Below are 22,342 nucleotides of genomic sequence, written 5' to 3' on the forward strand. Positions count from 1 at the left end.
CATATCTGTCATTAACACTGAAAGAGATTTAACTTCTAGTTCAATGTCAGTAAATCTAAAGCTTTGGAATAGTCTTCAACCTAACCTGAATTCCTTCCTCACATCCAATCCATTACTAAAACTGCTTTCTTTCAACTCCAAAAATGGCCACCATCTCTCCTTACCTCTCTCCTATTGCTGCCAAAACTCGAGTCTGTGTCCATTTTGACTTATTTTATCCTTTGTTGGTCTCTACTCTCCTTTGCTAGCCTCCAGCCTCTCAAACTATATCTTATCCAGAGTACCTTGTCCCTTGCCCACGCCTGCATTATTCCATGACTGTCCATGCTAAGCTCCATTGGCGTCCCGTTCCCCGATGGATCAATTATAAAATCAGCTTCTTCAAATTCCCCAAATGACCACCTCCGCCCTATCTTTGCGATCTCCTCCAGCTCTACATCCTATATCCATCCTTGTTTGCTTGTCCCTCCATTCCATCATTAGTGAACATTCTTTCAGTCACTAGGCCCTTGTCCTCCAACACTCCATCCACCTTGCTGCCTCCCTCTCTGGTTGCAAAAGCCTCCTTAAAATCCCTGCCGTTGACCATTTCTCTGCTGTGTGTCTGTCTTTTTTTTGTAAAGCACTGGGATGATACTCTCTGCTGTGGGAGAACTATTGAAATGCAAGTTGCTGTCAAAGTGCTGAGAAAGCAACTCAACATACCTGGGGATAAACTGCACTAGCATTCTGTGGCCTGCCCTTTATACTGTAGTGTGCAAACTAGGGCACTCACAAGGGTGGCTCCACATAGCATGAACACCACAATATTTAGGACACGGTCTGTGTGTGTGATTCACAAATATGCCTGTTGTGACAAAACCATCAGGATTCCAGATTTTTTTTAAATACCCACCTATCCATAATCTTAGCAGGTGACAACTTATAGTGCACAACTTCTCTGCAATCGCATAGGAACAGACTTAAGTAGTTGATAGGCGCCGTTCTGCTACAGGCGGTGCTTCCTCTCCCCCTCTCCTCCTCCTCCCCTCCAACTGCAGGAGGCACGGTGCCAAGCTGTGGCGCAGCGCGCGTGCTTGCCATCCCTTCTCCCCCAAAGTGGGCGATGCACTTCTCCTATCGCTGCATGTCTCCCCCTCCCCTCCTTCTGTGTGTGCACGGTTACCTGGATCCCTCCCTCCGACACACTGCACACACTTTAACAGGTTTCCAAAGTGCCGCAGACTGACTGCCCCAATCTGCTGACACACTCACAGCTACACATTTACACACTCACAGTTACACACTCTCCTCCTCCTCCTCCTCCTCCTCTGGCAGCGCGCGCCCGCCTCGCCCCGTTGCGCATGGCGCGCGGCCACGAGCCCCGGTGCGCGCAATGCGCGTGCACTGTCCGCTGCGGCGCGCCCGGCCGGCTATGCGCAACGCGCCTGCTCGCTGCGCCTTATAGCCGCGGGGCGGGCGCTGCGGTTGTTCACTGCAGCATCGCCGGGCGGGCGGGTGGAGAGAGAGATCTTCATCCAGACAGCAAACAGTGTGAGCCACAGCCGGCTCTCCTGGCCCCACTTCCGCACACTGTCTCTGCACCATGGCTGATCAAAAGCAGAAGAAGGATTTGGAGGAGGGAGGCTGGAAGAAGTTTATCTACAACCCGGGCACCGGCCAGTTTATGGGCAGGACCGCCAGCAGCTGGGGTAAGCAGCCAAGGGCAGGCAGCACCCGCACCCAGGCTTCTCTGCAAAGCGTGCGGGCACAACCAAATCATGCATCCTTTAAACTATCTAAAATTACTTCTAGAGCTGCATTCTGATTGCATTGTAAAAGCAGCAGCTCCGTCCATTGTGAGTGTTTGCATTCGGGTTTGACAGGTGCATTGTATTTAAGGTTCGGGATGGGCGAGAAGCTCCTTGTACGCGGCGGTTTGGAGAGAGAGGATGCAGTGCCCGCAATGCTGAGATTTCTGAGATGCTGAGGATTGTGCTGGGCAGGCCGGGCTCCCCTTCCCCGCAGGGACTGAAGGCAGAATGTGGGGAGAGGGAGATTGGGACACTCGCTCTCTCATGCCTGGCTATAAGCAGCATTGCTGGCCGGGGGAGGGGGACAATCCATGCTCTGTTTAGGGGAAGATGTTGCTGGTGTGACAATGATTTTTTGGAGGGGCAGGCGGATGGTAATTGGATGGAAACCTGCGCATTATGCAGTGACCGTCAATCACCAGGCTCAGAAGTGTTAACGTGAGCCAACTCCTAATGTTTGCTCTGATTGACTGGCTGTACATTTGTTCCAGCAAGATTTTAATGTTCAAATAGAGGCGCTGACAACGGAGGAAATTTCCACTGCTGTAGGGTCTTGTGGTTGTGTTGTAAATGTGAGAGCTGGATGCAAAATAAATGTCAGTATTTTAAATGTGTTTTTCATTTTTTGATTGAGAAACACCATATCTGATTTAATGCAGGGATTCGCCTATTGAGTAGTAACATTTTATATCAATCAATATCACTTAATACAAAGGTTTGCGTCGGTTGTTAATTGCAACCCTTTCAGAAGGGAGCTGTGATCCTCATCAGACTCGGAAACTAGCAATCCAGCTCTCCCAGAAAAGGAATCCCTGCGGATAAATAACTGGAGAAGGGAAGCTAGGTAAAGCTCTTCAGAACTGCTAGTGTATAATACAGTCTACTTTTAATTCCAAATTAACTGATGCTTTAACATTAAATTTCCACTTTGCTGTTTTACTTAAGTTGCATAATTTAAATTATTTGATTATTCAAACGATTTAATAATTCCAAATTTGCACAAAATCGATAGTACTCTAGCTGTAAATGTAAAGGTCTTGTTTTCTGTATATGTCATTGTGCTGTACTGGTATTGATTTTGTGGGGGGTTTGGGAAGTAACAATAACTCTGACTTTGGCAATTTCTACTTTAGTACATTGTGTCCATATTTGGAAGGGAAGGAAAATCTTACGTGAGGAAATGTTGCTAGGCACACTAGGCAATTGAAGAGCTGTTTGGGTTAACGCGGGTTTGTTTGTGGGGGCAAGGGCAATTCTCTCAATTAGCCTCAAGTACCAAAATGAAAGAGAGTGACGTTTAACCATTTTATTGCTTGGCTCTCCATTTTTTATGATCTATGCAGAAAAGAAAGATGATCTTGTCTGTTTATTCTTCAATGTATTGCATTGTTTGTTTAACAATTTTGCCTGAACAATAGCCACAAGAATCCAAAAGAAGACACCATTCAAAAACATGACTCCAGATAGTTTTAACTGTTTTAAAATAAATTTTCAAATATTTCCACTCATGGGGCTTCTCAGTAAATCTTTTTTGTGTCCTTCATTTTTATCTAAACTGATGCAGGTGCCGTGAGGTTATGAGACGAAATCCGTACTTTGTCAAGAACAACTGCTTATAACTTAATAGTGTGATTTTTTTTCCTGTCTGCAGATTTGCCTTTTTTTGACTGATTTCAGATGTGTTTGTTCATTCCCCTCCCCCCTCCCACCAACCCTCCACCCCCGAAAAAAATCCCAAAATAGGTGTTTTTGAAAACTGGGGGTGGAGGGGGAAATGCGGTTTCTGAACCAAACGTGGACTACAACACACAGCCGCAATGAGTGCCCCATTGGCTTGAGTTGTCACCAATATATTAGCATTACTGTTTAGGTAATGACACAGAAGCTCTGTTGAAGAGCTATTCCTGTGTGAAATATTGCACAGAAGAGCCCTATAAGGGCTTGTTCTTCACTTGATCAACTCCACAAAACAAAGGAAATTATCTATGAGGGGGCAGCATCAATGTCACTCAAAAGATGTTTGCACCATTATTTAATAGGTGTCCCTCCGCACCCCACCTTCCCCACCCCACCTCCAGTCCTGTTTGTAAGCTTCTCATGTGAACTCCATCCTCAGTTCTGGATAGACAGTGGAAGTAGAGATACCCAAGCACTGAATGAGAATGTGAATACTGAAACTCTTAATTTTAAATAATATACTCCAAGCAGCACCTGGTCTGAAGGGGAACTGAGGAGCAGGAAGTGCGGGAGCTTTGTATGTGGAGTTGAACTACACTCAGACGAACCATACCTATGGTAAGGAATGTGACCTTTCAGTGGCTAAATAATTATAATGAAATCAATACCTGGGATGACCTGAGGATAATTACTTAATCATAATACTTGCCTTCCCATTTAATCTGTTCCGTGTTTACTACCCTTTTCTCAGTTGGAGATTCCATTTGAAATGGATGCCAATATTGGCATTGGATAGTGAATAGCCATTACCAATGGTTGTACAACATGTGTGATATCTGAGTCAAAGGAGCTGATTATACTTTTGTATTGTCTATTGGATTGTATATGACACGCAAGTTATATACTCTTGTAAAACATTTTTAAAATTCTCCGGATGTGGCGAACACTGGTATTTATCACCCATACCTCGCTGCTCATGAGATGGTGGTGATAGTGGTGAGCCGTCTTCTTGAACCACTGCAGTCCGTGTGATTAAGGTGCTCCAACAACACTGTTCTTCCCATCATAACCTTGATTTAATAATGCAATGTATTTGCTTCATGGGTTCTTTGCTTAAGAATTCATGAAGCAATACATTGCTCTTAAGAACTAGTTGGTTTATTAACAAAGGTTTAACAATCACACTACACATTACTAGTTCATCCACTAAGCTCACAACTGCATACCTCATCGTGGATGACCTAGACCCATCTGACTGGGGCTTTATTGAGTCTTGTGAACATCACGTGACTGGCTCAGCCACTCACAATGCAACAGCTCTACAACTATTTTAATGTAAAACTATAAATCAATTTGGACCATTAAACAAATCAAATTAAAATTTGGTTGCCGGGGGTGATGATGTACTCCAGTCCCTCCGGTGCCCACCTCTCGGGGAAGGCCGTGAGCATACCGGTACACACTGCGTGCTCCATCTCCAGGGACACCCTGGCGCGAACGTAACCACGGAAGAGAGGCAGGCAGTCGGGCTGAACAACCCCCCTCAACCGCCCTCTGCCTGGACCTGTTAATGGCCACCTTGGCCAGGCCCAGGAGCAGTCCTTCGGCCGTCCGACCTGCCCATTTCCCTCCGCATCGGGTACTCAAAGATCAGGAATGTGGGACTGAAGTGCAACCAGAAATTGAGGAGCAGCCCGTTCAAATAATGTAACAGGGGCTGCAACCTCACACACTGAACATAAACATAGAAAATAGGTGCAGGAGTAGGCCATTCAGCCCTTCGAGCCTGCACCGCCATTCGAGAAGATCATGGCTGATCATTCACCTCAGTACCCCTTTCCTGCTTTCTCTCCATACCCCTTGATCCCCTGAACCGTAAGGGTCATATCTAACTCCCTCTTGAATATATCCAGTGAACTGGCATCAACAACTCTCTGCGGCAGGGAATTCCACAGGTTAACAACTCTTTGAGTGAAGAAGTTTCTCCTCATCTCAGTCCTAAACGGCCTGCCCTTATCCTAAGACTGTGTCTCCTGGTTCTGGACTTCCCCAACATCGGGAACATTCTTCCCACATCTAGCCTGTCTAGTCCAGTCAGAATCTTATATGTTTCTATGAGATCCCCTCTCATCCTTCTGAACTCCAGGTGAATAAAGGCCCAGTTGATCCAGTCTCTCCTCATATCTCTTTCCAGCCATCCCTGGAATCAGTCTGGTGAACCTTCGCTGCACTCCCTCAATAGCCAAACCGTCCTTCCTCAGATTAGGAGAACAAAATTGAACACAATATTCCAGGTGGGGTCTCACCAAGGCCCTGTACAACTGCAGCAAGACTTCCCTGCTCCTATACGCAAATCCCTTTGCTATGAAGGCCAACATACCATTTGCCTTCTTCACCGTCTGCTGTACCTGCATGCCAGCTTTCAATGACTGATGAACCATGGAACACAGACTCCTCAACAGCTCTACAACTCTTTTGGTTGTAATCAAATAAAACAATTAAATCAAGTGCCCCCCTGATTAAAGGGGGAGGACACTCCAAACATTTTTCAAGTGCCCTTTTTTTGTTTTTTTTCCTTATTTGGGTTTTTAATGTGTTTTTTTTTTAGGGCACCAAGAGGCAAATTATACAAGTGCCCCCTAACTGGGGGGACACTAAAACCCAGCAATAAAACAAATTAAACTTTAAAACATATAAAATCAAATAAAAATTTGGTTGCCAGGGGTAATGATGCACTCCAGCGCCTCCGGTGCCCACCTCTCGCGGAAGGCCGCGAGCGTACCGGTGGACACCACGTGCTCCATCTCCACGACACCCTGGCCCGGATGTACGCGCGGAAGAGAGGCAGGCAGTCGGGCTGAACGACCGCCCGCTGCCTGGACCGGCTGACGGAACCCTTGGCCGTGCCCAGGAGCAGTCCGAAGGCCCTCCGACCTGCCCGCTTCCCTCTGCATCGGGTGCTCAAAGAATCAGGAATGTGGGACTGGAGTGCAACCAGAAATCGAGGAGCAGCCCCTGCAAATAATGGAACAGGGGCAGCAACCTCACACACTGAACATAAACATGGAACACAGACTCCTCAGCAGCTCTACAACTCTTTTGGGGGACAAAAATAAACATTAAATCAAGTGCCCCCCGATCTGGGGGCCACTCCAAACATTTTTCAGGCCCTTTTTTGTGGTTTTTTTTGTATTTTTGTCGTTTTTTTTCCGGCACTAAAATCATGATTTTTACAAGTGCCCCCTATAAAAGGGGAGGGGGACACTAAAACCGGCAATTAAAACAAATTAAACTTTAAAACATATAAAATCAAATTAAAATTTGGTTGCCAGGGGTAACGATGCACTCCAGTCCCTCTGGTGCCCACCTCTCGCGGAAGGCCGCGAGTGTACCGGTGGACACCGCGTGCTCCATCTCTAAGGACACCCTGGCGCGGATGTACGCGCGGAAGAGAGGCAGGCAGTCAGGCTGAACGACCCCCTCAACTGCCCGCTGCCTGGACCGGCTGATGGCACCCTTGGCCGTGCCCAGGAGCAGTCCTACAAGGAGGCACTCGGACCTACCCGCTCCCTTCCATACAGGGTGCCCAAAGATCAGGAATGTGGGACTGAAGTGCAACCAGAAATCGAGGAGCAGCCCCTTCAAATAATGGAACAGGGGCTGCAACCTCACACACTGAACATAAACATGGAACACAGACTCCTCAGCAGCTCTACAAACCTGTGAGCATACTCAAAGGTGCATACATTACAAATATCATTTTCATTAAAAAAATTGTCTTAAACAAAGGATGAACCAGACTGTACACAATCTTGGTATCATATTTGATCCCGAGATAAACGTCTGAACATATATCCACGCCATCACTAAGACTGCCTATTTTCACCTCCATAACATCGCCTACTCCGCCCCCGCCATCTGCTGCTGAAACCCTCATCCATGCCTTTGTTACCTCTAGGCTTGACTATTCCAATGCACTCCTGGCCGGCCTCCCACCTTCTACCCTCGGTAAACTTGAGGTCATCCAAGATTCTGCTGCCCATGTCCTAACTCACACCAAGTCCCATGCACACATCACCCCTGTGCTTGCATGCCTCCATGGCGTCGTCCGTTCCCATGTCTATAATCCCCAACAACTCTACAACCCCCTCGCCCCTCCCGAGATCTCTGCACTCTGCCAATTTTGGTCTCTTGAGTATCCCCGTTTTAATTGCTTCACCGTTTGCAACGTGTCTTCAGCTGCCAAGGCCCTAAGCTCTGGAGTTCCCTACTAGACCTATCCCCACTCGCCACCTCTCTTTCCTCCTTTTAAGATGCTCCTTAAAACCTACTTCTTTGACCAAGCTTTTGGTCATCTGCCCTAATATTTCCTTTTGTGTTTGTGTCAAATTTTGTCTGCAAGCATTCCTGTAAAGTGCCTTGGAGCATTTTACTACGTTAAAGGCACTACATAAATGCAAGTTATTTTTGTTGATAATTCATGCACGTGGAAATATATTTCCAGGGATATGCAAAATATGCAAAATGGATACACATGAGGAAGGCCATTTGGCACATCTTGACTCATCCATACAGAAAGATTGTATAATTTCTTACCACTCCATTGCAACACAGCTTCCAAATGTTTGTGCTTCCAGGGAGTTTGCCTCCACTACCCTAGGTAGGAGTCAATTCTATGTGTTATTGAATCTTTGTATGAAGCAATACATCCAGATATCAGTCCTAAATCTGTTTTTTCATAGTTTAAACGTGTTCCCCCTTGTCCTACTCTCTTTTGAAATAGTGTTCCATATTTATCTTTCCAACATTCCATGGACTCTGGATCAGTTCCTATGGATTGGAGGGTAGCTAATGTAACCCCACTTTTTAAAAAAGGAGGGAGAGAGAAAACAGGTAATTATAGACCGGTTAGTAGGGAAAATGTTGGAATCAATTATTAAAGATGTAATAGCAGCGCATTTGGAAAGCAGTGACAGGATCGGCGGTCCAAGTCAGCATGGATTTATGAAAGGGAAATCATGCTTGACAAATCTTCTAGAATTTTTTGAGGATATAACTGGTAGAGTGGATAAGGGAGAACCAGTGGATATGGATTTTCAAAAGGCTTTTGACAAGGTCCCACAAAAGAGATTAGTGTGCAAAATTAAGGCACATGTTATTAGGGATAATGTATTGACATGGATAGAGAACTGGTTGGCAGACAGGAAGCAAAGAGTGGGAATAAACAGGTCCCTTTCAGAATGGCAGGCATAGAAACATAGAAACAGAAAATAGGTGCAGGAGTAGGCCATTCGGCCCTTTGAGCCTGCACCACCATTCAGTAAGATCATGGCTGATCATTCACCTCAGTACCCCTTAATGATTGACTAGTGGGGTACCGCAAGGTTCAGTGCTGGGACCCCAGCTATTTACAATATATATTAATGATTTAGATGAAGGAATTGAATGTAATATCTCCAAGTTTGCAAATGACACTAAGCTGGGTGGCATTGTGAGCTGTGAGGAGGATGCTAAGAGGCTGCAGGGTGACTTGGACAGGTTAGGTGAGTGGGCAAATGCATGGCAGATGCAGTATAATGTGGATAAGTCAGAGGTTATCCACTTTGGTGGCAAACACAGGATGGCAGATTATTATCTGAATGGTGGCAGATTAGTAAAAGGGGAGGTGCAACGAGACCTGGCATCATGGTACATCAGTTATTGAAAGTTGGCATGCAGGTACAGCAGGCTGTAAAGAAAGCAAATGGCATGTTGGCCTTCATAGCAAAAGGATTTGAGTATAGGAGCAGGGAGGTCTTGCTGCAGTTGTACAGGGCCTTGGTGAGACCACACCTTGAATATTGTGCGCAGTTTTGGTCTCCTAATCTGAGGAAGGACATTCTTGTTATTGAGGGAGTGCAGCGAAGGTTCACCAGACTGATTCCCGGGATGGCAGGACTGACATATGAGGAGGGACTGGATCGACTAGGCTTATATTCACTGGAGTCTAGAAGGATGAGAGGGAATCTCATAGAAACATATAAAATTCTGACAGGACTGGACAGGTTAGATGCAGGAAGAATGTTTCCAATGTTGGCGAAGTCCAGAACCAGGGGACATAGGCTAAGGATAAGGGGTAAGCCATTTAGGACTGAGATGAGGAGAAACGTTTTCACCCAGAGAATTGCGAACCTGTGGAATTCTGTACCACAGAAAGTCGTTGAGTTCAGTTAGTTGGATATATTTAAAAGGGAGTTAGATATGGCCCTTACGGCTAAAGGGATCAGGGAGTATGGAGAGAAAGCAGGAATGGGGTACTGAAGTTGCATGATCAGCCATGATCATATTGAATGTTGGTGCAGGCTCCTGAACCTATTTTCTATGTTTTTATGTTTCTGTACCACTTACTATTTTTATAGCTCTTATAAGGTCATCTCTTGGTTATCTTCTTTCAAAGCTGATTGTTTCTTGAGTCTCTTAACTCATTCCTCTTTCTCCAGGATCAGTCTCTTGGCTCTTCTCTGCACAATCTAAAATGCCAATCATTTTGGTGACTAGAACCAGGCACAGTACTCAAGGGCACCTTATAAGGCAGCTTTAACTAATTTTATTGGGCTACTAATACTCATTTACATTGTTCTTTCCCAGTTAAAAGTCTGCAGTACACATTCTGGACAGATTTATAATGTAATATTACAAGAGACTGAGTAGCTGCCTTGATCAAGTGGCTTATCGAGGCATGAATATCTTTTTTGAGATTGTTAAATCCTTGTAATATATTATGAATTAACTGTTATCCATGAGACCTGCCTCCTGCTTTTTTGACTCTCTTTCCACTAAACTGCTGACTGTCCAACTTCCCTTCCTGGCCCCCATGTTAGCTGATAATGTAAGCAGTTCCCGCTCCTCGGGTACTCAAATCTACCATTAACCCCCAACCCCTCAGAAAATCCACCTTTGACCCCCTGACCTTGCAAATTACCATCCCAATCTCCGACCTCCCTTCTTCAAAGTCCTTGAACGTGATGTTGCCTCCCAAATCCGTGCTCATCTTTCCCGCAACTCCATGTTTGAGCCTCTCCAATCAGATTTCTGCCCTGCCACAACTCTAAAATATCCCTAATAAAATTCACAAATGACATCCTCTGTGACTGTGACCATTGTGCACTATCCCTCCACATCCTCATGGTATGGTCAGCTATGTCGCCTTTGACATAGCTGACCATACCATCCTCCTCCAATGCCTCTCTCGCCATTGTCCAGCTGAGTGGGACAGCCCTCGCCTGGTCCCACCCTTGCCTATCCAGTCATAGCCTAAGAATCTGCTGCAATAGCTTTTCTTCCTGCCTTTGTACTGTTTCCTTCTGGAGTGCCACAATATGCTTTCCTTGGTCACCTCCTATTTCACATCTGCCTCTTGGCGACATTATCTGAAGACACAATCAGGTTCCACATGTACGCTGATGACATCCAGCTCTACCTCCGCATCATCTCTCTCAACACCTCCACTGCCTCTGTATTGTCAGACTGCTTGTCCAACATCCAGTCCTAGATGAGCTGAAATTTCCTCCAAATAGACATTGGGAAGACTTTGGCCCCTGACCCAAACTCCACTCCCTGACCACCGATTCCATCCCCCTCTCTGACCTGTGTCTCAGGCTGAACCAGACGTTTTCTGACCTTTGTGTCCTATTTGATCCTGAGCTAAGATTCCGAACCCATACTCTCTCCATCATCGACCGCCTACTTCCACCTCTGTAATATTATTGGTCTCGGCACCTGCTTCAGCCCATCTGCTGCTAAAACCCACGTCCATTCTTTTGTTATTTCCAGATTCGAATCTTCCAATGTTCTGACCGGGACCAATCTTCTACCCTCCATAAACTTGAGCTCATTCAAAATTCTGTTGCCTCCAACCCAACTCGCACCAAGAAACGTTTATCCATCACCCTGTGCTCCTTGATCTATATTGACTCACAGTCCAGCAGCGCCTTGATTTTTAAAAGTTTTCATCCTTGTGTTCAAATCTCTTCATGGCCTTGCCCCTCCCTATCTCTGTAACATCCTACAGTCCTCCAAGAACCCTGTGTTCCCCCCCCCCCCGCCACTTCATTTGCCCCACCATTGGTGGTCGTGTTTTCAATGGTCTAGGCCCTAAGCTCTGGAATTCTCTCCTTTAACGCACTCCTTAAAACTTTCCTTTTTGACCAAGCTGTTAGTCACATGTCCTAATATACCCTTCGGCTTGGTTCATTTTTTCTGATTACGCTCCTGTGAAGCGCCTTGGGATGTTTTACTACGTTAAAGGCACTATATAAATACAAGTTGTTTTTTAAATGTCTTTGTCATTGAATATCCAGTTGACTCTTTAATATTAAAATTTAACTGACATTTGGATGATGGTAAGGGGAGCTCTAGTCTTGCTTGCAAACATGTCTGCTAGTTCTACATTAGTCCAGTATATAATGTCCCTAAATATCATATAAATTAATGGGTAAACTATTCCCATTGTATTGCTTCAGTATTTCACTGTTATGAATTGTGTATTCCATTAAAGTAATGAGTACTGCAGAAATCATTAATAATTTGTTTTTCTTCTATGCTTATTCTGACAAAACAAACAAGAAATATCCAATATAACATTTGCCGAAAGTGATTAACAGCACAATAGTGTTCTCTTCCAAAGCTTTAGACCAAGTTGTGTCAGATCAACAAGTCTAAATACTTCATTATAATGTGCTTCTAACAATGCAGGGACAAGAGCTAGAAAATAAAAATGTTGATTAAATTGGATTCACTTAAAATTTTGCTAACAATTGAAAAGATTATATCTGAAGCATCTATGTGGGGTTAATGTTGCAATTCATTACCATACTATGATAACCCTTCATCCTATTACTTTGGTGTCAACGTTTTCCATTATAAATTCCAAATTCTACATTTATAATGGAAACTGCCGATAAAAACTGTAAAACTATAATTACACACTCCCACCAGTGGTGGCACTGTAGTGCCTCAGCTTTGCATCTTGTAGCTCCTGAGCCTTTACTACCGAGAAACCCCAATACTCCAACCAACTCTATTTCTCTATCTCCTAATTTAGTATACATTTTGCTATTCATCCATAATATAAAATCAAATTATTATTAAAATGAGAATTGAAGTCTGCATTAGTTCAATTATTTGCATCTTCTAACCCTACTTCACTGAAGACTATACTTGATTTTGACTCTGTGTAATGCCTCAAGTGATTGACTAGTTAGATGTAATGACACCTTTATATAAAATTATCTGTTGCAGTTAATTAAGTTTAGTGTAAAAACTAATTTGCTGAAAAATCTTAATGTAAATTGTTTTCTGATGGAAAATAAATTCAATATTCATATTTTTATTGTAATCAAAGTACATACAACAGTGTAAAATTGGTATTTGTGAAGTATTTAAACTTTATAATCTAACACTTTGAGAGAAGTTTTGAAAGGGAATTTTATTGTGCTGTTTTTATTTACTTTGGTTGCGATTATTTAGGAATTTTACTCTTTCGTTTAATCCTACAAGTATATTTTTCGTCACGTAAGAAATATGTTGAAAATTCTGTGAATCCTGCATTTGTGATGTGCGGTGACATTTATTCAATAAATTCACAACTCTAATTTTGAGCTTTAAGTTGCACCTAAGCTTAAAACAGTGATCTCCAGTTCCTGCAGGAACAACCTCCTAGCTTTCTTTGCATCAATCCCCATTTATAATGTTGTTTAACCTGGGTCCAAAATGTATATTTTTCAAACGATGAGAATCTTTCCTTGTACTTAAATTATCTAAGCCCTGGTTTGACTCTCTTTGGATCTTGTCAGTATGGAGATCAGAACTGGGCATCAACTCCAATCGTAATAAACAATAATTGAAATATGGAGCTCAATTTATTACTTTTCAGTGGTGTGTCCAACAATGTTTAGCAGCTAGGAACCATTTGTTATCATGTAAGGGTTTTATACATTATGTAAGCACATAAACATTTATTCAGGTTGAGCGTCCGAAATCCGGAGTTCCGAAAGTCGTAATGTTCCGGAATCCGGACACCGGGCCAATCCGTGGCCGAGTCGTCCGGAATCCAGAAAATGTTCCGAAATCCAGACCCACCGCCCCCATCCCCACCCTGCTCCTCCTCCGTCCGGACCTCTCTGTTGTCGCCCAGACCTCCCACCTCTTACCTCGGCCCTTTGAAAGATGTTCCAAAATCTGGAAATACCCGAAATCTGGAAGAGCCTTGGTCCCGAGGTTTCCAGATTTCGGACGCTCTGTAGTAGGTATAAGAAATTAGATTATAGTGGATTTTGACACAACGACTCCAGACTTGGGAGAACTGAACAGTCTAGGTTTCTGTAGTAAGTATATGGAGTGGTAATACCAGAAGTATTCATTTGCATGAAATAATTGCATCATTGGTATGAATGCACTTTTTTTTCAGCTGTAAGGTGCAGTGTAACTATAATGAGAATGCACTATGTAATGGGGGGGAGGAAGGCGAGGTTATTTTCTTGGACTCCAGATTGCTAAACTTTAGCCTGTCTTTCATCCTCCCGGGAGAGAATCTTTTTCTGTGGATTTGATGGAGATTCTGCAAAAGTGATTTTCAGGCAAAAGGAGCAATAATAGTTATATTATACCATATAAGCAAGCAATCGCTTATTGAAAGCTGAGTGGCTCTTGCTATTCCTCCCACCCAGGCAAAGTGCAAGGAATTGTTTTGTGGTTTAGCAAATAGTTGCATTTGATTTACTGAAACTGATCTTAAACTTTCTTTGTCTGTAATCTTTTATTGAACAAAATCTTAAACCAAGCTCTTGGTTGATTTTTGGTCATTTGACCTACCAACCTTCTGAGATGGAAACACTAGAACATTCTATAGCGAGACTCAAGGTATCCAGATGATCTGGTGTTTTAGCCCTTTGATACCACTTTCTCTTGTCTACAAACTGGTGTGTGCATTTTTCTTATACTGAAGTTCTGTAATCTTGTGATTGTCTCTCAAAACAGTTGCATTCCCGATTTCTAATTTCTGAATCCCTTGTAAAACCATTGTGACTGGTATTTGGATCAGCATCTTCACATTTTCGTTCTCCTTAATTAGTCAATTAAGCGTGGTAAAATACCCTGGTTTTACAACTTAAAATCCATAACTTCCATGAATATGTTTTTATTGGGGGGTGGGGGGCAGGGTGGGGGTATATGGTAGACATAGAAAGACTAGCAGAAGAGGAAGACAATATTTAACATGGATATATATGCGGTAATACATTTTGGGAGATAAAATGAGGAATGGGACCACTGAATGGAACAACTCTGAAGAAGGTAAATGAATAGATACAAGAAGGGATTCAATACTCCATTCTCTGAAGGTGCAGATAGATCAAGCCAACAGCATTTTGGGTTTTACAAATGGGGGCATAGAATATACATGTAAAGAAGTAATACTATTTTCGGCCACCGTTATGAGAGATTTGAGATCCTGGGACTATTTCCACTGAATCAGAGAAGACCAAGAGGATATTTTAGAGATTTTTAAAAACAACAAAAATGATCAATTTTGATAGAATGAATCGGGAAAGACTATCCTCTTAGTTGGGTCATTGAAAAATGTAAAATTGTTACTGAGAGTGAAGAGAGATGTTAGGAAAATTTATTTTATGCAAAAGGTTGTTGGAGCATAGAATACTTTGCCACAGAAACCATTGCATCTTTTAAGGGAATATTGGAGATATAGTGGAAGGTACAGGGCCTTGGGGAGAAAGTACAGCAGTGGGATTAGTTTTGGGATTCCTGTAGCAAGGAGCCAGCATAGACACGATGATTGAATGGCCTTCTGTGCAGTAAACTTCTTTGGTTCCAATTGCTTATTTTATTTCCACTTTTATTTTGGTTCCTCGTCTGACGTTATTTGAAATGTGCACTCGAGTTTAAGCATTTATTCAAATTCTTATCTATTCTCTTTGCTCACCCTTCCTTCCTTCTTCCCAGTCCTGACTCCAAAACACAGTGCCCACTGCTTCAATTCTGTGGTTTGCAGTTGTGGTGCTATGTGAAAAAGCACTTTATATGTTGTCTGGTTACTGGTAAGTTAGAAATGATAAGCAATGTTTCAGCCACTCATGCACTCCTACATGCAGGATAATGTGTGAGCTGTAAAATGAATATATGAGGGATGAAAGGTATTTGGGAATACAAACTAACTTTTTTTATTTTTTCTGTTCAGCTTTGATTTTTCTGTTCTATCTGGTCTTTTATGGCTTCCTTGCTGGTCTGTTCAGCTTCACCATGTGGGTTATGCTTCAGATGCTCGATGATTACACACCCAAGTACCGTGACCGAGTTTCCAGTCCAGGTAACTGTTTCATATTGGTCATTGTTTTGAAGAATGCTTGTCGATAATCAAGTTTTTCAACAATGAACTCAACAATAGATACAAGTTTTTTTTTAATCAAAACTTTCACAATTGCATTTTATAAAAGTCAGCTTGGATTAGCTGCAGTGCACTTACCTCTAATTGAGAAGATTGTAGCTTAAAGTCTACTCTAGGATTTAAATACTCAGTCCAGGCTAACACTTCAGTACAGTACTGAGGGAGTGCTGCATTGTCAGAGGTGACGTCTTTTGAATGAGACATTAAACCAAGGCGCAATTCTGTCCAAATGGACACAAAAGATCCCATGGCAGTACTCAAAGAAAAGCATCACGTTCTGGTTAGCGCATATTCCGCAGCCAATAACACCAAAACAAATTATCAGGTCACACATCTAATTTGCTGTTTGTGGGACCTTGTGGTGTACAAACTGGCTGCCACATTAGCCTATAAAATAGTGAGTACACTTCAGAATTAATGAATTGACTGCAAAGCAGTTTGGGATGCCCTGAGTACATGATAGTTGCAACATAACTACAGGAAGAAAATTTAAAATGTGATTGTTATAGGGCTCCTTTTTAAGTGTATAATCTTTTTAGAGCATATGGCAAGCAAAATATATACTGAATATATCCACTGTGAAAACTGCAGCGGCTCAAATTAGTTTGCGTAATAGAAGCCATGTAGCTTATCAATAGACTTTCCCAAATCATTGGGACACAAAGGAAAGAAAATGAATGGGGCAAGTACCTGGTTACTAAATCTCTCTTGTAAATTTATGGCATTGGAAACAAAGCGGTGAAGTGGTGATCTTGTGGTAGAGGTGGGGACATATAGAATGATACAGCACACAAGGAGGCCAATCGGCACGTTGTCCCTGAGCCAGATAATGGTTTTCTTCTTACCTGGTCTGGCCTATATGTGACTCCAGACCCACAGCAATGTGGTTGACTCTTAACAGCCCTCTGAAATGGCCTAGCAAGCTACTCATTTGTACACAGCCATTACGAAAAACAATAATAAGAATAAAACTGGACGGACCACGTGGCATTGACCTCGGTACCGGCTACGGACACAACAACGGTACACCCAGCCCAGTTGACCCTGTAAAGTCCTTCTCTCCAACATCTGGAGAATTCTGCCAAAATTGGGAGAGCTGTCTCACAGACTAGTCAAGAAACAGCCTGACATAGTCATACTCACAGAATCGTACCTTTCAGCCAATGTCCCAGCCTCCTCTATTGCCATCCCTGGGTATGTCCTGTCCCACCAGGGATGTTATACAGTCAGGAAGGAATGGCCCTGGGAGTCCTCAACATTGTCTCCGGACCCCATGAAGTCTCATGGCTTCAGGTCAAACACGGGCAAGGAAACCTCCTGTTGATTACCACCTACCGCCCTCCCTCAGCTGATGAATCAATACTCCTCCATGTTGAACACCACTTGGAAGAAGCACTGAGAGTAGCAAGGGCACAGGATGTACTCTGGGTGGGGGATGGACTTCAATGTCCATCACCAAGAGTGGCTCGGTAGCACCACTACTGACCGAGCTGACCGAGTCCTGAAGGACATAGCTGCCAGACTGGGCCTGCAGCAGGTGGTGAGAGAACCAACACGAGGGAAAAACCTACTTGACCTCGTCCTCACCAATCTACCTGTCGCATTGGTAGCAGCGACCACCGCACAGACCTTGTGGGGACAAAGTCCCATCTTCACACTGAGGACACCCTCCATTGTGTTGTGTGGCACAATCACCATGCTAAATGGGAGAGATTCAGAACAGATCCAGCAGCTCAAAACTGGGCATCCATGAGGTACTGTGGACTATCAGCAGCAGCTGAATTGTATTCCACGACGTAGCCTCATGGCCCGGCATATCCCTCACTCTACCATTACCATCAAGCCAGGGGACCAACCTTGGTTAAATGAGGAGTGTAGAAGAGCATGCCAGGAGCAGCACCAGGTGTACCTAAAAATGAGATGCCAACCTGGGGAATCTGCAACACAGGACTACATGCATGCTAAACAGCGGAAGCAGCATGTCATAGACAGGGCTAAGCGATCCCACAATCAACAGATTAGATAAAAGCTCTGCAGTCCTGCCACATCCAGTGGTGGACCATTAAACAACTAACGGGAGGAGGAGGCTCAATGAATACCCCCATCCTCAATGATGACTGAACCCAACACGTGAGTGCAAAAGACAAGGCTTCAGCCAGAAGTGCATGGATAATCCATATCAGCCTCCTCCTGAAGTCCCCACCATCACAGAAGCCAGTCGGTTCAGCCAATTCGATTCACTCCACGTGATATCAAGAAGCGGCTGAGTGCACTGGATACAGCAAATGCTATGGGCCCCGACAAAATCCCGGCTCTTGTGCTGAAGACTTGTGCTCCAGAACTAGTCGCGCCTCTAGCCAAGCTGTTCCAGTCATCATGATCATAGGCTGTCTCTCGGAATCAAGGAAGACTTGCTTCCACTCCTGAAGTGAGTTCTTTGGTGCCTGAACAGTCCAATACGAGAGCCACAGACTCTGTCACAGGTGGGACAAATAGTCGTTGAGGGAAGGGGTGGGTGGGACTGGTTTGCCGCACGGTCTTTCCGCTGCCTGCGCTTGATTTCTGCACGCTCTCGGCGATAAGACTCGAGGTGCTCAGCGCCCTCCCAGATACACTTTCTCCACTTAGGGCGGTCTTAGGCCAGGGACTCCCAGGTGTCAGTGGGGATGTTGCACTTTATCAGAGAGACTTTGAGGGTGTCCTTGTAACGTTTCCTCTGCCCACCTTTGACTCGTTTGACATGAAAGAGTTCCGAGTAGAGTGCTTGCTTTGGGAGTCTCGTGTCAGGCATGCGAACTATGTGACCTGCCCAGCGGAGCTGATCGTGTGTGGTCAGTGCTTCAATGCTGGGGCTGTTGGCCTGAATAAGGAAGCTGATGTTGGTGCGCCTATCCTCCCAGGGGATTTGTAGGATCTTGCGGAGACATCGTTGGTGATATTTCTCCAGCAACTTGAGGTGTCTACTGTACATGGTCCATGTCTCTGAGCCATACAGGAGGGCAGGTATTACTACAGCTCTGTAGACCATGAGCTTGGTGCCAGTTTTGAGGGCCTGGTCTTCAAACACTCTTTTCCTCAGGCGGCCGAAGGCTGCATTGGTGCACTGTTGGATCTCGTCGTCAATGCCTGCTCTTGTTGATAGGAGGCTCCCGAATATGGAAAGTGGTCCACAGTGTCCAGGGCCGCGCCATGGATCTTGATGACTGGGGGGCAGTGCTGTGCGGTGAGGACAGGCTGGTGGAGGACCTTTGTCTTACGGATGTTTAGTGTAATGCCCATGCTTTCGTACACCTCAGTAAATACGTCGACTATGTCCTGGAGTTCATCCTCTGTATGTGCGCAGACACAGGCGTCGTCCGTGTACTCGACGACAGAGGTTGGGGTGGTCTTGGATCTGGCCTGGAGACGGCACAGGTTGAACAGGTTCCCATTGGTTCTGTAGTTTAGTTCCACTCCAGCGGGGAGCTTGTTGACTGTGAGGTGGAGCGTGGAGGTGAGAAAGATTAAGAGGGTTGGGGCGATGATGCAGCCCTGTTTGACCCCGGTCCGGACGTGGATTGGGTCTCACTGGCATCTATCCGACAATGTGGAAAGCTGCCCAGGTATTTCCTGTCCACAAAAAGCAGGACATATCCAATCCGGCCAATTACTGCCCCATCAGTCTACTCTCAATCATCAGCAAAGTGATGGAAAATGTCATCAATAGTGCTATCAAGCGGCACTTACCAATAATTTGCTCACCGATGCCCAGTTTGGGTTCCGCCAGGATCACTTGGCTCCAGACCTCATTACAGCCTTGGTCCAAACATGAACAAAAGAGCTGAATTCCAGAGGTGAGGTGAGAGTGACTGCCCTTGACATCAAGGCAGCATTTGACCGAGTGTGGCATCAAGGAGCCCGAGTAACACTGAAGTCAATGGGAATCAAGAGGAAAACAATCCACTGGCTGGAGTCATACTGAGCACAAAGGAAGATGGTTGTGGTTGTTGGGAGGTCAATCATCATAGCCCCAGGACAGCATTGCAGGAGTTCCTCAGGGCAGTGGCCGAGGACCAACCATCGTCAGCTGCTTCATCAATGACTTTCCCTCCATCATAAGGCCAGAAGTGGGGATATTCGCTGATGATTGCACAGTGTTCAGTGCCATTCGCAACTCCTCAGATAATGGAGCAGTCAGTCCATGCCCGCATGCAGCAAGACCTGGACAACATTCAGGCTTAGGCTGATGTGTGGTGCGAATGTTACTTGCCACTTAAGTGCCAGGCAATGACCATCTCCAACAAACGAGAGTCTAACCACTGCCCATTGACATTTAACGGCATTACCATCGCCGAATCCCCCACCATCAACATCCTGGGGGTTACCATTGACAGAAACTTAACTGGACCAGCCACATAAATACTGTGGTAACAAGAGCAGGTCAGAAGCTGGGTATTCTGCGGCGAGTGTCTCACCTCCTGACTCCCCAAAACCTTTCCACCATCTACAAGGCACGAGTCAGGAATGTGATGGAATGCTCTCCACTTGCCTGGATGAGTGCAGCTCCAACAACACTCAAGAAGCTCGACACCATCCAGGACAAATCAACCTGCATGTTCGGTACTCCATCCACCACTTAAACGTTCACTCCCTCCCCCACCAGCGCACCATGGCTGCAGTGTGTAACATCTACAAGATGCACTGCAGCAACTCGCCAAGACTTCTTTGGCAGCACCTCCCAAACCCGTGACCTCTACCGCCTCGAAGGACAAGAGCAGCAGGCGCATGGGAACACCACCACCTCCACGTTCCCCTCCGAATCACAGACCATCCTGACTTGGAAATATATCGCTGTTCCTTCATCGTCACTGGGTCAAAATCCTGGAACTCCCTCCCTAACAGCACTGTGGGAGTACCTTCACCACACGGACTGCAGCAGTTCAAGAAGGCAGCTCACCACCACCTTCGCCGGGGCGATTAGTGATGGGCAATAAATGCCGGCCATGCCCCCGACGCCCACATCCCGTGAATGAATTTTAAAAAAAACTTTACTTTTTGTGTGAATATGTCTAATCTATACTCTCATCTTGTGTTTGAATGGTTGCGATAGTTTGTGCACTGTATTAGTGGCCTTGTTTATTGTTGATCACTCTCTTTTTATCGACACATTGTAAAAACACCTCCCCCTCTTTGTCAGTTACATTATTCTCACTTCAGTTCAATTTGGATAATTAGGGGTCGAAATTTGGTTAATGACGTTGCCCATTTCCGCCGGAGAGGGACGGCTAACGGGCGGCTAAGTACTTGTCGGCAGCGACCTGGTTCCTGGTCTGTCGGGAAATTTAGTTCGGCGGTGGGGGTGGAGGCAAGACGTACTGCTGCGCGCTCAGCCACCCACGTGATGGCATCATCGAGCGTGCAACGCCCCCTTGCTGCCACTGCTGGGAAATTGAGTGAGTACGGTGGCCTTACCGGCTGGCGTCTGTACCACCTGGAAAAGGTGGTGGGACATCGGTGATCCCGGAATGGGAGTGTCCAGGGATCAAGGTAAGTGTTTATGTTTATTAGGTAGCATTTAGGTACTAATGGGACCAGTGGGGAAGTGTGGGTGAGGGAGCTGCCGCTCCTTTGGTGCCCGAGGATGAATGGGCAATGTAACTTTTAGCACTGCTCTCTCATCTTTTGGCGGCAAAATTGAGTTTTGCACCTACCGCCTGGCTTTAAAATCGGCACTCAGCCGGTGACACTGCCTCACGGCGGGACCCAATTTTGACCCCTTAAGGTCACTCATTTATTCTAGAATTGTTCCTGCATTTTTTCCCTAATTCGTTTACATAGGTCTTGGGCCTAGAAATTCGGGTCATTTGCACCTTCCATTGGTGCTAATGAGGCGCAAATGACTTTAGGCGGCAGGCCACTCACGGGGCAGTAGTTAAAGGGGAGGTGCAGTGCTTGTTTAAAAAAAGATGCCATTTTTTGAGCGCCCCGTTGAAGCTTTGAATGCAGGGTCTATGCCGCGATCGGTTACCCTGGCACTCTGCGTGAGTGCTGTTGGCACGGCACCCCTGCTCCCTGGTGGTCCAAGTTAGGCCCATTTTTATAATGCTAAGTTTGCAGCTTGGGCCCTTCCCTTTAAGAGCCCCTCCTACGCGGCAATGCTACACGGCCCAGTGCGTAGCACTGCGCCCTGCTCTCAACGCGTCTGCCCCGCTAGAGCCCCAGAAAGGAAATGGAGTGCGTTGTTTTGCGCTCCACTTCCTTTCGGGGGCGATAACCCCAATTTCTCGTGAGAGACGCAACTTCAGTGCCTGGCGCAAAGGCTCGAGCCTTGCGAGTTTCACCGTCCCCAAACGGGGTGCAATGGAATTTTGGTCGCCATCTCCTTTTCACTGTTTGGTGGTTTATAATATACTCCCGTTAGAGTAACAGTACTCTCCTTGTTTCTTAACTCTAA

At 45.3% G+C, this 22,342-nt stretch overlaps 1 protein-coding gene across 1 annotated transcript in view; it reads left to right on the plus strand.

Moving 5' to 3' along the window:
• Positions 1 to 1,498: 1,498 nt before the first annotated feature.
• Positions 1,499 to 22,342, plus strand: part of atp1b3a (ATPase Na+/K+ transporting subunit beta 3a) — a 53,156-nt gene continuing 32,312 nt past the window's right edge. The window contains exons 1-2 of the mRNA XM_070882384.1: positions 1,499 to 1,691; positions 15,703 to 15,831. Of these exons, the coding sequence (XP_070738485.1) occupies positions 1,586 to 1,691; positions 15,703 to 15,831 (235 nt within the window). The 5' untranslated portion in view covers positions 1,499 to 1,585. The remainder of the gene's footprint in view (positions 1,692 to 15,702; positions 15,832 to 22,342) is intronic.

This window comes from Pristiophorus japonicus, chromosome 6 (assembly GCF_044704955.1).
Source record: "Pristiophorus japonicus isolate sPriJap1 chromosome 6, sPriJap1.hap1, whole genome shotgun sequence".
In the NCBI taxonomy this organism is placed as follows: domain Eukaryota; kingdom Metazoa; phylum Chordata; class Chondrichthyes; family Pristiophoridae; genus Pristiophorus; species Pristiophorus japonicus.